Source organism: Desmodus rotundus, chromosome 9, assembly GCF_022682495.2.
Source record: "Desmodus rotundus isolate HL8 chromosome 9, HLdesRot8A.1, whole genome shotgun sequence".
In the NCBI taxonomy this organism is placed as follows: domain Eukaryota; kingdom Metazoa; phylum Chordata; class Mammalia; order Chiroptera; family Phyllostomidae; genus Desmodus; species Desmodus rotundus.
In genome coordinates, this window is record NC_071395.1 from 16,385,802 (window position 1) to 16,401,526 (window position 15,725).

A 15,725-nucleotide genomic window follows, 5' to 3' on the forward strand; every position below is an offset into this window, starting at 1 on the left:
AGGTCAGAGCTCAAGATCTGAACTTCAAAAACATAAATAAGTTCATCACCTTCACAACTCAACAGCAAAAAGCAATCCAAATAGAAAATGGGTAAAAGACATGAACAGAAATTTTACTGAAGAGGATATACACATAACCCATAAGCACATAAAAAGATGTTCAACATCATCATCCATTCAGGAAATGCAAATTGAGACCACAGTAAGATACCACTACATACAAATGGATGCAAATTTTTTTTAAATGACAGCATCTAATGCTGACAAGGACGGTGAGCAACTGGATTGCTCACACACGCCAAGTTTGGCAGTTTATTATAAAACTAAACATGCAATTACCACAAGACCCAGCAATTGCACTCTTTGGCATTTATCCCAAAGAAATGAAAAGTATGTTTATGTAAAAATCTGTTCATGAATGTTCAAAATAGCTTTGTTTGTAATAGCCCAAACCAGGGAACAACCGAGAAGTCCTTCAGTGGGTGGTGAATGGCTAAACTAACCGTAGTACATCCCTTTCATAGAACTATACGATAAAAAGAAGCTATTGACATTCACAACAGCTGGTCCCTGACCAATGTGGCTCAGTTGGTTGGGCATCACATCACAAAGTGAAAGACATTCACAACAGCTTGGATGAGTCTCGAGGGAGTCATGCTGAGTGACAAAAAGCCCATCTCAAAAGATTATATACTATGTGGTTCCTTTCACATAACTCCATTGTTGAAATGATAGTTATAGAGACGGAGGACAGGTTAATGGTTGCCAGGGGTTAGGGATGGTGAGTGGGACGGGGGCGGGGGTGGGAGGTACAGTTATAAGAGGACATCATAGGGGACCCTTGTGGTGATGGACCCGCTCCATATCTTGACTGGTGGAGGGTATGCAAACCTACACACGTGATGGATTGATTGTACAGAACTAAGTCCACACAAATGAGATATGTAACACTGAAGAAATAGGAATAATATTGGTGAATCACATCACTGTCAAAAAAAAAAGTGGTTGCACCATTCTACATTTTCACCAGCCTTCTTCTATGGGGGTTCTGATTTCTCCACATCCTCACCAATATTTATTATGTCAGTCTTTTTCACCAAAGTCATTCTAATGATGTGAAGTGGATTCTCCTTGTGGTTTTAATTTGCATTTCCCTAATGGCTAATGATGTTGAGCATTTTTAATTTTCATGTTCTTAGCTATTTGTATATCTACTTTGGTGAATTCTGTATTTAAATCTTTTAGTCTTTATATTTTTTAATTGTGAGGGTTCTTTATGTATTTTAGCCAAAATTCTTCATCACATATATAATTTACAAATATTTTTCCACTCTGTGGCTTTTCATTTTCTTAATGGCATGTCTTTTGAAGAGTCAAAGTCTTTCATTTTGATTAATCCAATTTATCAAACTTTTCTTTTATGGATCCTGTTTCTGATATCATATCTATGAAATCTTTGCCAAATAAAGATCACAGAAAAATTCTCCCATGTTGTAACAGTTTCGTGTTTCAGCTCTTCCTTTTAGATCTCTATCAGTTTGAACTAAGTTTTGTGTAGGATGTGAAGCAACCATCTATGTTCTTTCTTCACACAGGCGTGTCCGATTCTTCCAGTGCCATTTGTTGAAAAGACTATTCTTTCCTCAGTGAGTTGCCTTGGTGCCTTTGTCAAAACCTAACTGACGATAAATGTTTAAGGGCTTATGAACTTTCTTTTCTGTTCCACTGATCTTTGTCTGTTGTTATGCCAATACCATCTTGTCTTGATTACTGTGAGTTTCAGTAAGTTTTTAAACAGGTACTATAAGCCCTGCTTTTTTTTTTTCCCAAACTGTTTTGGCTATTCTAGGTCTTTCCATTTCTATATAAATTTTAAGATCAACTTGTTAATTTCCTTGCATATAGATAGGGAATATATTCACCCTTTAGATGAATTTGGGGAAATTTTCCATCTTAACAATATTCTTCCGATCCATAAACACTTGTTCAGATCTTTGATTTCTCCAATATTTTGTACCTTTCAGTGTATCTGTCTTACACTTCTTTTTTTTTTTTTAAATATATTTATTGATTATGCTATTACAGTTGTCCCATTTCCCCCCCACTCCACTCCATCCTGCCCACCCCCCTCCCTCCCACATTCCCCGCCTATAGTTCATGTCCATAGGTCATACTTATAAGTTCTTTGGTTTCTACATTTCCTACACTATTTTTACCCTCCCCCTGTCTATTTTCCACCTATCATCTATGCTACTTATTCTCTGTACCTTTCCCCCTCTCTCCCTCTCCCACTCCCTTAATGACAACCCTCATGTTCTAGTTGTTTGCCTAGTTTGCTCTCGTTTTTGTTTTATGTGTGGCCGTTAATAACTGTGAGTTTGCTGTCATTTTTACTGTTCCTATTTTTGATCTTCTTTTTCTTAGGTAACTCCCTTTAACATTTCATATAATAAGGGCTTGGTGATGATGAGCTTCTTTAACTTGACCTTATCTGAGAAGCACTTTATCTTCCCTTCCATTCTAAGTGATAGCTTTGCTGGATACAGTAATCTTGGATGTAGATCCTTGCGTTTAATCTTGGGTAATGTAATTATGATGTGCCTTGGCGTGTTCCTCCTTGGGTCCAGCTTCTTTGGGACTCTCTGAACTTCCTGGACTTCCCGGAAGTCTATTTCCTTTGCCAGATTAGGGAAGTTCTCCTTCATTATTTGTTCAAATAAGTTTTCAATTTTTTGTTCTTCCTCTTCTCCTTCTGGCACCCCTATAATTCGGATGTTGGAACGTTTCAAGGTGTCCTGGAGGTTCCTAAGCCTCTCCTCATTTTTCCAAGTTCTTGTTTCTTCATTCTTTTCTGTTTGGATGTTTGTTTCTTCCTTCTGGTCCACACCATTGATTTGAGTCCCAGTTTCCTTCTCATCACTATTGGTTCCCTGTACATTTTCCTTTGTTTCTCTTAGCATAGGCTTCATTTTTTCATCTGTTTTTCGAATAGATTCAACCAAGTCTGTGAGCATATTGATAACCAGTGCTTTGAACTGTGCATCTGATAGGTTGGCTATCTCTTCGTCGCTTAGTTGTATTTTTTCTGGAGCTTTGAAGTGTTCTGTCATTTGGGCCATTTTTTTTTTTTTTGTCTTGGCGTGTCTGTTACTTTAAGGGGCGGAGCCTTAGGTGTTCACCAGGGCGGGGTAACGCTGGTCGCTGAGCTGTGATGCTGTACGAGGGGGAGGGGCTGAGTGGGAGCAATGGCGTCAGCCTCACTCTCCTCCGGATTTCAATCCTTCACTCCGCTACCCACAATCAAACTGGGCCACTCTGGTGCTGGTTCCCGAGTAAGTGGGCCTGTGCACACTCTCAGCCCCTGTGGGTCTCTCCAACAACCTCTCCTGTGAGGCTGGGAGTCTCTCCTGCTGCTGCCCCAACCCCCAGGGGCACTTTCAATCACAGGTTTGAGGCTTTATTTCCCGGAGCTGGAGCCCTGGGTTGCACAGTCTGCTTCTCTGCCCACCGTTCGTCCAGTTTATCTGTGGGCGAATGTGGTGCCGCAAGGTGCTACCCGCCACTCTGCCTGCCCCGTTCTCCGCCACTCTGAGTCCGGCCCTCTCGGTTTATCTGCGCAGATGTGGGGCCGCAGGGTCTGCTAGTGCTCGGACTGCCTGCGCCATTTGTCCCACACTCCGCCAGTCTCAGTCCCGCCACAGCCACGCGAGTCCTTTCCACCCCGGTGCCCGTCTCCGCCCCTCCTACCAGTCTGGATGAATGGTTATTTTCTATTTTCTTGGTGTTGGTCCCCCTTGCTGTTCGATTCTCTGTCAGTTCTGGTTGTGCGAGGAGGCGCAGTGTGTCTACCTACGCCGCCATCTTGGTTCTCAACTCTGTCTTACACTTCTTTTGCTAAACTTATTCTTAAGTATTTTTTATGCTATTTTGAGTGGAATTGTCCCTCAAATTCATTTTTTGGTTTTTCTTTGCTTGTACATAAAATGCAATCAGTGTTTGTATATTGCTCTTCTATCCTGTGACCTTGCTGAACTCCTCATCATTACTCTTCACCCTCCGCTTTTTGACTGCTTGAGCGGTTGGGTGCCGCTGTCCTGACTCGTGCTAGGGTGCCAGTGGCTCTCACCACAGCTGCTTTTGCATCCACACTACACGTGTCAACCAGTGAAATAGGCGATAATCTCTTAATGATCCCTGGATCTTGCAGACCCCATGGCAGGTTCTCAAGGATACCAGAGAGCCGGCAGAGATCACTTAGAGATCTAGATGATGTCTGAGAGATACTATAGTTTTAAAAACTGAAGATAAATGTTTCTTACCAGGCTGGTGTTACTAACATTCGCTTAAATGGCTGATTCTCATGGAAGTCAATATTCCTTAGGCAATTGCTGCATGCGGAACAACATCCTGGGTCCTTAAGAAAATGAAAAGAAAACACTTGAGAGAGAAAACAAGTCTCTCCGAGCATTCCAGTGTCTAAGGAAGGAGCACCAGCATCACTGTGGGCTGATTATATTAGACCCCAAATATTATGTTTTTTGTTCTACCAGCACTAAAACAAAATTTCTGCAGTGGAGGTGCAACATGTATCAAATATCAAGTTGGAAGTAAAACTAGGTTAAAATCTGTTGTTCTTGACAAATACTAGTTAATGTGATCTCATTTGCAAATGACCGAAAATAAAACATAAAGCAATATGAAACTAATCTTCAAAACTATTTTAAAAGCCTTAATTTTACAGTATTATTTATAATAGGCCCTTGGCCAGGAGCTTAAAATAGCCACTTATCTACTATTTTCCTGCATTTTACATATAGTTAGGATTGTATTTACAGCATGATGCTATGGCTCACTGGACAGATGTACTGTATCTTTTACTTTTTCCCTGGAGAGAACTAAAATACTACTCATCCATTCAAAGTAAATAAATAGTCTTAAAGCTTCAGTCTGTGGTATCCCACAGGTTCTGACATCCTTAACTTTTGGGGGTAAAAGACAAAGGCAAAAAGACTAAAATGTTTAATAATGGGAAGGTTAAAAGAAAAAATGGGGAAAATGAAATTAACTATATAAAGTGAAGGAAAAAATTGAGATTAGGTTAGGGATAAATGGAGTTAATAACAGTTTCAGAGAAACCAGTTACACACTGGAATTCTTATATGAAAGAAATCATACAATGTAAGAGCTGGCAGGGAATTTAAAGAAAATTTAGTTCTAGCCCAACATTTTCATTTGTCAGAGGAGGGACCCAAGGCCCAAAGATTTTCAACAGGTTTAGAGCTGGAAGCCAGAATTTCTGACTTCCCTGCAGTACATCCCATCCTTCTCTCTGCACATTAAATAAAACTTCTGTGGTTTTAAGAACTCTCTGGACCACACACAGCATGTCCCTAGAAGACAGCCAAGGCTTCTAAAGCTCTAACGGACGCCTTGTTGAAATGCACATTGTCGTTACGTGACGCATGACAACAGGACTGGTGCCCCAGACACCTTGAATGTGTCTTCCTATTTCACTTTATGCCTCAGCTATTGGAAATGGTGAAGTTTTATTTTCTAATGAATTTCTGTTACCAAGTATTCAAAATCACCTCAACCTTATTTACTGTAACACATCGGCTTTGGCATCAATTGCATTTTTCCCCCAAAAGACACATATGGTATCATTTTCTTCACGCCACATACTGTGTCTTTGTTCGGCCATTGTTTCCGTCTACACACAGGCTAATTACGACCACATGACATACGACGTCTTTGTGATGAAGAATTAACTCCAGTTCTTAAGATCTTCTACATAAAATCATTCAATAAGCTGCATGCTTTCAAATATACTATTGATTTTCCCTTTTTCCTACTTATCACCTCCTTCCTGGTTAGTTTTGGGGGGCTACTGCCTGAATCTCTGTGTGGGGATCACTACTGGTTTGTTCTGTTTTGTTCTACTTTGTTTTGGCCTGCTTGTTTCTGTCAAGTAAGTGCTAGCATGTACTCCCATGGAGACCACCAGTGAAAATAAACAATACAACGCTTTCATTAGCTGTTGGGCCTTACTGTGAGTCCCGGCTGGGGCACTTATTTTCCACCATTAACTATGCCTGCACATTGTCTAAAGTGAATGTAAGGCTCCACTCAGGACCCAAGTGTGAAACCTTCTCTCCACTCAGGAAAAGCCAGCATGCATTCTCTCCAGCATGATTCTCCTCTCTGCTCTGAATGACATGTTAAAGAATCGACACGTACACAGGTGTGGGCAAAAGTAGGTTAAAGTTGTAGTACAAATAATGAACACAATAATTACCAAATAATAATACAAGAATAAACTCTGTGTTTTGCGTACTCACAACTATAAGGCTACTTTTGCCCAACCCCTGTATTTAGCACTAGCCTGTGTAATTTTGATATCGAGTATTTCTGATTTTTCTACTTTAGCAAAGTTTAATTCTTGTCCATCCAATGATCCTTTGGTTTTACGCATGCAAAATTAAGCAGAAATCTCAAGTCCCTTGCTTCCAGATTAGCACCCTCATGGTAAAGCTATCAGAAAGAGACATTTCTTTTCATTGCCAGCCTTCAGGTGACTGACGCTGTTGGGTATAATGAGCTCTTATCTTCGATGAATCATCTTTCCTCTAAGGAAAAAACTTCATGGCTCTGGAACTCCAATTTTTAAAAGTATTTTTCTTTTTTCACCCCCTCTCCTCCACCTGGTTGTTATTAACATCTAAGTGTTTCAGATTCTAAAAGTTAAGACCTCAGCAAAAACTGAAACACTGAATATTCAACAGTGGAGGCTCTGGGTAGCGAGCAGTCACAGCAGTTCCACGTCTTCCAGACTAAGCGCAGAGTAGCAGGGGCAGTTCCTCCGAAACCGTCTCTCACAGGACCAACCTTTATGATCGGCGATGGGCCAGGCCCTGTGCTAAGTTCATTCCTCACTCACATCACCCAAAAGGCACAGGTTCTCTTTTCTTCTCCATCTTCAGTGAAGCACAGTTAACTCGCCTAAGTCATACCAGGGCCCACAACAGCGGGTAGCAGAGCCTGTTCTCTTTGTCATTGCGCCATACCACCTTCTTCTGCTGTGTCCCCACTAAATGTTTCTTATGACTTCATCAGGAACCATTACTTATTTCATCCTCTAGGTAGTTATCTCCATGAGAACGGGCGCTTTTATGCTTCTGTGGCCTGCGAGCACCCTGCCCCTGGGTGATCTGGGTGATCCTCCTTAGCAGTCTCATTGGAAAACAAGACAAAAAGTAGACAGGGACCACCACAGGCCATGCGAATAGCTCGCATTCCCAGATACTTATTTCACCAAAGCCCTTTCTATGGATTGTCTCTTCAGTTGCCCACAGCAGTCCTCTGAGGCAGCCGCCATCTCTGTCTTCATTTTCTAGAGGAGGAAGCTGAGAAGCCAGAGGGTTGACATTGACTAACATGCCAAGGTCAGGAGCATTGCAGAGCCTTCTGCCTGACCCAGGGAGTGAAGCTTCAGGGCCCACACCTAACTAGTAGGCCAGACTCCTCGCTTTACTTTAACTAATTGAATTGTTGTGCTCCTCCACCCCCAGGTCACCGAGGGCACCTAGTGCCAGAGCGTGAACATTCATGGAGCCCCTGCTCTGCTCTGCACATGTCGTGCACTCGAAGGGCTTGGGCTGGTCAGGAGGCAAGACGAGTGGATGGAAGGAAAAAGTGTGTGGATAGGGGAGCAGCCACAGGCTGTGTGTGTTTCTATGAAAGTGCTGCCTCAGTGCAGAAGCAACCAAAGCGCAATGGCGGAGCAAAGTCTATTCTGGGTCACCCAAAGTGGTTGATTTATCATATTTGATTGTCAATTTGCAGCAGCCAGAGAGCATGTTCTCATTTTAAAGGCCTGTGCGGGGTGGCACAGACTGTGTAATGATCTCAGTCTGTGCTTTTGGAAAGATGCCTCTGTTTCGACAGTGTACTGACGACTTCTACATCCCAGCCCCTCCCCCAGCAAGAAAGACCACCTCGAACCCCACTTTTCTGAAGACTGGTTCCTTGTCCGTCGTGTCTGATTCCACGGGACCCTACAGTAATTCATGCTGAGAGGAAGACAGCCTTTTATCTACTTTGAGTTCTTCAGCTATTACAGACTGTACTCATAAATCCCTCGTTCCTGTCTAGGGTGGGTGGAACAAGATGAAGGGGAGGAAGGGAATCCCTCAGCCTCACCAGACAGGGTGGAGGGAAAATAAACACAAAGAAAAATGTGCCACTGGTTTTATTTATCCCATTATTTGGATGTCAGGCCGATTAGAAAAATAATGTCCAAGTAATAACATCTAACAGCAGGGAATATTTACATCTGGAATGGATAAAGGGGGAAATTCATTTATATTGTTTTTTTTAAGTTGTACATAAATGGTATATTTTAATTTATGATTGCAAATCATAGGAGTTCAAAATAACTAGTATTTGTGTGGTGTGCATGCAGTTTGCAGAATTCTTCCATAAACATTGTCCATTCAAGCCTCCCAAATAGTCATCAGCCATGTGGCAGACATGAGAACCACCCCATTAACAGATAGAGGAGTGAGACTTAGAGCGGGGAAGTGGCTCACCCAAGATCACACAGTTGGTAACAGGCAAATCTCGTACTTGAACCTCAGTCTCCGGAGTTCACCACCTCAGCTGAATTTAGAGAAAGAACAGCCGTATTTTGTGGCATGGCACCAGTGAGGCCTACCACACGAGACTGCAACAGTGGGGTTAGGCATACCAGTTGGGTCACCTGTACCTTTTTGTAGGGATGTTTTTAGGGACCGGCAGGGTGGAAGGGTAATGGGATGCTGGCTACATGACCCCAAACCATTGTGACTTTTTATTTCTTGGGTCTGATTTAGACTCTTTTCTGCTCCTCCTGCATTATCAGGCTGTCAGCTGTCATTATTTTGCCAACCACGGTGCCTCTAGAGCAGTAGTTCGCAACATGTGGGTGGTGAACCAGCAGCATCAGCATCACTGGGAACTGGCTGGAAATGCAGATTCTCAGGCTCCACCTCAGACCCTCCTCCCCGCACCGGAAATGGTGCTAAAGAAACAATTCTCAGCCTTGGCTGCATATTGGAATCACCTGGGGGCTTTAAAAACCATGAGGCCTTGGTCCCAACCCCAAAGATTCTGATTGAATTGGTCTACAGTATGGTTTTCAACCTCAGCATTATTGACACTTTGGGCTGGATAATTATTTGTTGGCCTTTCCTATGCATTGCAGAGTGTTTGGCAGCATCACTGGCCTCCACCCAATCGATGTTAGTAGCCTCCCTTCTCCTCCTCACCAGTTGTAATAACCAAAACTGTCTCCGGATATTACCAAATGTCCCTTGAGTACAAAGATGAGAAGCACTAATCTAGGGGCATGGCCCAGGCACTGGGATTTGTAAATGCTCCCTAAACCATTCTAACGTACAGCCAAGACTAAGAACTATCACTCTGGAAGGTTCCTATTAATTAGAAGCAATGGACTAAAGAACAACACAAGCTAAGCTTTACAGCATTGGGTGTAAAGTGAGAATAAGTCAACCTGCCATGAAGACTCAAGCCAGTGCACCCATCAGTGAAGTACACGAGCTTAGAGTGTAAATCTCCCCTTAACCATTGGCTCCTTATATTTTTGCGTAGTTTCTGGTTCTTGGGTGTGTTCCAAAAAACTGACATAAACAGGTACATTGCACTTATCTGAAAGTTCCCAACTGGGCAGATACTGCTTTGCACTAAATATAGTAGAGGACATCCTGCTTTTGGACCTAGTCATTCTAAAAACAGGGCGCTTATCAGTGTACCATGTGGTACAAGTCCTTAGGCAAATCTGTTTTGACAGGTTAAAAAAATGTAGCCTGTCAATTTTATGATGTTGATTTTGACACAATCCAAATCAGTCACACAAAGCAGGATTTCCACATTCATTTGTGCCATTGAGCAGCATGTTAGTTTTCAGATAATGATTGGGACTGTAATTATATTTCAAATGTAGAAAAAACCCCTACATAAGAACCAAGGCAAGTGTCCTTCAGTAAAATCCGTGCTCCACAGGTCACCCTCCGCTGCCTCCGTGGTTGCTCCTCGGTGTTCCGCCGAGATCCCCTGGGGACCAGGAGGGCTCAGAGTGCATTTAGGCCACAGATGTGCGTCATCTCCAGGTGCCTGCTGTGCAGCTCTTCCAGGCCGAGCAGCCCCGTCACAGCCCAAAGCAAGAGGTCCCCAAGAGCTTGTGCCATGTGCTCTTCAACCTGGGTCTTAAATAGAACAGTATTCTCCCACTTTCTCAAGCAACTAGTTGGTAGGTGCATTGCTTCTTTCAAAGAGTAGAAATACTACTTTGAGATACTACGAAATAACTTTTAAACAGAAAGTATATTGCAAGATGAATGTATTTTCAAGGCAAAATGGGTATTTTCTAACTTCAAAATATGAATATATTTTCCCAAGTTAAGGAGTTGGAATCATTAATTCATTCAACACCTCCTATGTGCTAAGTAGTGTGTAATGTGGTTGGAAATTATAAATATGAAGGCTGTGTAAGAGTGCAGACCCTGTTATGGCAAAAATAAGCTATGATTGCTCCAAGGTGCCAGATTAACCCTGTGAACTAGTTGGTAAAAGCTTATTCACATTAATGAAACCAAGTAGTTCTTTTGCCATGGTCTAATTTATCCTAAGCAGTTACTTATCTCTTTCTATCCTAGCCTAAACTGTTTCATCAATGTGCTTTTAAAAATCAAAACCTTTTACTTAGGCTTCCCAGAAAAGTACTTGAGGAAAACAATGCATAAAAGACTGGTAATAGGTATTATTTTCCATATGGTTCCACTTGTTTTTATAAAAGCCATATGCTTTTATGTACGTGGGGAGTTTCTGGAATAAAACACAGTTCACAATTAACAGTGGTTGCCTTTGGGCAGGAAGTTTAGGGGCCTTGGTTAGAAGGGAGACTTGCTTTTCCTAATGTTCTTATACAGCTTATTTTCACCATTTTAAAGTTTGTATTTTCCATTTTAAATGGTAGTATATAAAAGAAAAGATACATTCCCAATGGTCTTTCAGAAGTTCCAATGCCTCTTCTAATGAGACAAAAATGGGTGAGCTACACTCTATGCCTCTTTGATGGCCCCTTCTTTTTATATATATTTTATTGATACAGCAGAGTGAGCAGAAAGGAGTTTAAATGGGACTTTAAATGGATGATTACTCCAACTCTGGTTCCAACAATGAGATGAACAAGCAGGTCCTACCTCATCTGAGCCTGGGTAGTTAAGGAGGGCCTCTCTGAAGAAGCCCCATTTAACCAGAAAGGACAGAAGCTGCCCTCCAGCAGGGGCCCACTCTCCCCTGGTGGCACTGGAGTGGTTACTCGCCATAGCTCTTTCAGAAATAAGCAGACATAGGCTGGAGAAGTCTACACTGCGACTGTACCTAAGAAGTCCCCCCAATGATTCCTTTCAGTCCCCTTTGTCCATACTTTCCAAAAAGAATCCACACTCACCCCTGGGGAGTGGAAATAACAACAAAAATAACAAAACACCTATGTATGTAAAGACAGACAATTCAATGATCTTTTGGGTGCCCACCAATACCATGATATCTTCCCCTTCAGTCCTTCCTTTATACTTAACCCTAGTTGAGTTTACACAAGCATGAAAAAGGGAAAAAATCCATGGAGACTGGAAGGGCCCAAAACGATGCATGCTCACTTGTGGGATTTTCTGGATCATGTTTCTTAGTACTTGTCACCCAGACCTTCACAGGACTTCGGAGTCCCCCTTAGGCAAGATGTACCCTTCTCTTTCCTCTCTTTGCTAGATGTTTGAATTGGGAAATCCTCCCCCGTGGGCTTGGGATCATGTTTCAGGGAATGAACCAACGACAACACAACAGTTCAACTGTTCCAAACCATCCCCTGAAACAACCCCCACACACTTTAATTACATCTCTGCAGTCTTTAATGGAGAATTACAATTCTGGGATAACATAGTATACTCTCCTTCTATAAAACGTAGTTTTCAGGTTCTCTTTTCTTTATAGGGGGTGATTCATCCTGGAAATAGTGTTTTATGTCTTTACTTGCATCAGGCATTAATAACCAGCAATCAGTGATGGTATAATTGTTCGTTAGCTTCATGAAAATTGTCAGAGTTTACAGCAGTGTTTTTGTGAAGAGCCTACCAGTTGTTCTCGGACAAAAGTTATGTGGAAATTCTGAGAACTCACCGACCAAGACTAGTTAGCGTACGAGGAAGAAGAAACCAGAGGCAAGATTGGATTGAAGGCAAAAGTTCTTTTAGAAAACTATCCAGAAGAAAAGGAAATATGTTAGAAAACTAAAAACTTCTGAAATAAAATCATATAGGGTTTAAGCCATAAAAATAGAATTTTAGATGTAACATAGTAACCCTATGTTACTAAATCCTCAAAATTCATAGGTTCTGATTTGGTATCGATGGGGCACTTATTTCCCACCCTCTTTCAATGGACTCATGTAAATGACCACATTGACCATGAAATTAAACCTCATATAATGTTTTAGAAGTTGTAGAACAGAAATCTGAAGCTCAGCTTAGAGTTACTATGACAATAAGTACTTTGCAGGAAAAGACAAATTTGTCTAGTTAGTTGGATAGTATTTCCAACTTAGTGGAATAAGTTTAAATTATGAATCACTAAGCAAAAATTAGAAAAGAAGTCAATGCCACCTTTACTCTTGAAAAGGCATCATATATTCAGCAGGGACTTCCTTTCCCCTTGTAATTTTTCTGCTCCTAGTACAATACCAAATTAGATGAGTATCAGCAACTCATGGGACTTCATGTTCTTGCTATTTAACCATGACCACTAGAGGGTGTCCAACCTTTCCCACCAACAAAGACGTTAAATTGTCACAAGAAAAAATAGACTTTCTGCAAATGCTACAAACAGATCAGGGGACCCATGTTTTAGGCAAGTTTGAGCCTAAATAGAGAAAGGCCACTCATGACACCTCTACTGAGGCAGCCAGCTCCTTAAGCACAGAGGAAAGGTAAGTTCCAAATGGCTTTGGGTGTTAACCAGCTGACAGAATCAGCACATCCTAAACCACTTCGTCTTCCCAGTATTCCTCATAACCTCGCATTCAGAACTTTGGCTGCTTGTCAGAAGATAATATAATCTTCCAATGTCACTAGCTGAAAATGTGAGAATGATCTGCTTAACTCATGGTTTAGCAAGAATGGATAAGAGATGACTGCCTGCTTCTCTGTTAAGCTGTCACCCAAGCCCCATACTTTTGCTGCTCTTTGAAAAGTAGTTGGTATGCCTACTTCACATAAGATCAAACATTTGTATCTTCCATTATTATATTTATCATTTTCCATGCCTTTCCAAATTGCTGAGGCTTTAAAATATGAAAAGAAGAAGACGGTTACCACCATGCTCACTGGAATGCATAATGAGTAATAAAATTTAGAAGTTTGGAAGATAATTAGAAGTGCATGTCCATGTACTCCATGCCAGCTCTGCCAGTTCTCACTACGGTGTCTCCTTTTTGCAGCTGCTGGCTGGGCGCTGGCCTTTTGATCACAACGACTTTGGCATATTTCTGTGCAAGCTGTTCCCCTTTTTGCAGAAGTCCTCAGTGGGGATCACCGTCCTCAATCTCTGTGCTCTCAGCGTTGACAGGTAACGTGGTTCTTTCCCTTCACTCTTTTGTCGGATTTAGAAAAGCATTTTTGTCGTGAAGAATGGAAGTCAAAAAGCCTCGAGAGTTGGTGCCAGGACACTTGTTAGTTTCAAGTGAATTAAAATATTAACAATCTTGCTGTGCAGTTTAGAATTGCTTTTCACATTCGCTGGTTATTAGCCGCCTTTGGCTCAGGCAATTTGTACCTAGAGCACTTTGCCAATTATATTCATTTGGCACCCTTGTGGCAACAAGGAAATTCTAATGAAAAAGCATGTTTCTAATATATGGCAGGAGTTGAGATTTGAATGACCCTTTTGGAAAATTAAATCCTGCAAATGGTTTTGCCTTCTGACCCAGTAATTATGATCTGGGGGGTTAATTTTAAGGAAACCAAAATTAGAACAGAGAATTTATCATGCACAGAGATGTCCTTTACAAGACTATTTGTAACAAAAGTTGAAAGCAGCCTTATTGCCCCATGTTAGGAAAATGGATAAGGATGTTAAATATAATTTATATATATAAACATATGAATATAAAATTCCTTGAAAGAAATATGATAAATATTCATAGTTTATGTTTAGGGAGAGAGTCGTGGGTTTTTATAACGTTCTTCTAAGAGAAGGAAAAATTTCTAAGTTTATTTACTTCTATTATCTGTTATCCATTTTCCTTATATACTCAACACCATCCTATACATGATATTTTTTTCATTTGCACAGCTCATTCCTTTGACTTTTATTCTATATCAACACTGATTTTCTCTGGACAGACAGCTCTAAAGCAGAAGCACATGCAGGCACATGGACCAGAACACAGAGGCCTGGGTCAACACCGGCATACAGCACGTTCCCAGTCCAGAGCTACTTCCACCCCTACTATTGTCTTTACAAAAGCTCAATCAAAACTGGGGAGATGTTATTTTAAAAGTTAAGTAAACTTTGTCCCAAAGTTTAGGTAAAAACCAGGATGATGCCCTGGCTGGTGTGGCTCAGTGGATTGAGCACCAGCCTGTAAACTAAAGGGTCACTGGTCCAATTCCCAGTCAAGGCACATGCCTGGGTTGCAGGCCAGGTCCCCAGTAGGGGGTACGAGAGAAGCAACCACACATTGATGCTTCTCTCCTTCTCTTTCTCCCTCCCTTCCCCTCTCTAAAAATAAATGGATGAAATCTTTAAAAAAAAAGAAAGAAAGGAAGAAAAAAAACCCAGCATGATAATGAATTTTAGGAGTTATTCAGCATTCTAAAAGAAAACCATACCTCTGAAGAAACATCTAACCAAAGCCAAAGACTGACAAGACAAGCACATGACAAACAGGAATAAGAAATAGGATAATGAAGACCAGGAAGATGCCTGGCTCCTATAAACAATAAAATCTCTTTTAAAACTTATCATGCTCTGAGAAGAGAGTCATTGATGAAAAGAGAGGCCAAAAGACAGGAACGAATTTTCCTGGTATGACAGTTGGTATATGAATAAGCAACTTTTCATCCCTGTAAAAATTTTTATTACAAAATTTAGAGTATGATTTATAGTGTTACGTGGCACAGTACAGTGGTTCCTAATATATTTCATATAAATCTATTTAATAAATTTTTTCTTGATAAAAAAATTCTAAGGCACCTACTCTTCAGTGATAAGCTATATAATAAAGCATCCCTACACTGAGTGGTATAATGCACAATTTAGTTCACCAGAGAGACCTGAGCAGGAAGGGTGTGATGGACAGATGTGGAGAGTGAGGCCTGGCTGTGTCCTGTAGGAGCTGTCCTGGGGTGAAGACACGGACTTGGGCATAAGGGAGAATAAAATATGTGATGCAGGCATTCAGGCAATGGGATTCCTAAGTCATCAAAAAAACCCCATTCCTTCTCTAGCTTACCTTGTTCTGCCCCCTCTTTCTTCCTTAGGAGAATCTCAGAGGACCATCTTGCTAAGCTTAGATTCCCCAGTAGAAACTACCTGTGTGCAGCTGGAGGTAGGGGATGGGGTAGTGACTGGGGAGTAGTGGGGGGGAGGGTAGAAGGATATAGATTCACCTC

At 41.4% G+C, this 15,725-nt stretch overlaps 1 protein-coding gene and 1 long non-coding RNA gene across 4 annotated transcripts in view; one reads left to right on the plus strand and one right to left on the minus strand.

Moving 5' to 3' along the window:
* LOC112312674 (uncharacterized) overlaps positions 1-15,725 on the minus strand; it is a 251,719-nt gene that overhangs the window by 176,786 nt on the left and 59,208 nt on the right. For all 3 annotated transcript variants that reach the window (XR_006656660.2, XR_008425222.1, XR_011650348.1), the window contains exon 4: positions 4,320-4,414. This is a non-coding gene — a long non-coding RNA (uncharacterized lncRNA). The remainder of the gene's footprint in view (positions 1-4,319; positions 4,415-15,725) is intronic.
* Positions 1-15,725, plus strand: part of EDNRA (endothelin receptor type A) — a 54,060-nt gene that overhangs the window by 18,259 nt on the left and 20,076 nt on the right. Inside the window, exon 3 of the mRNA XM_024569256.3 lies at positions 13,550-13,677. Coding sequence (XP_024425024.1) covers positions 13,550-13,677 — 128 coding nt within the window. The remainder of the gene's footprint in view (positions 1-13,549; positions 13,678-15,725) is intronic.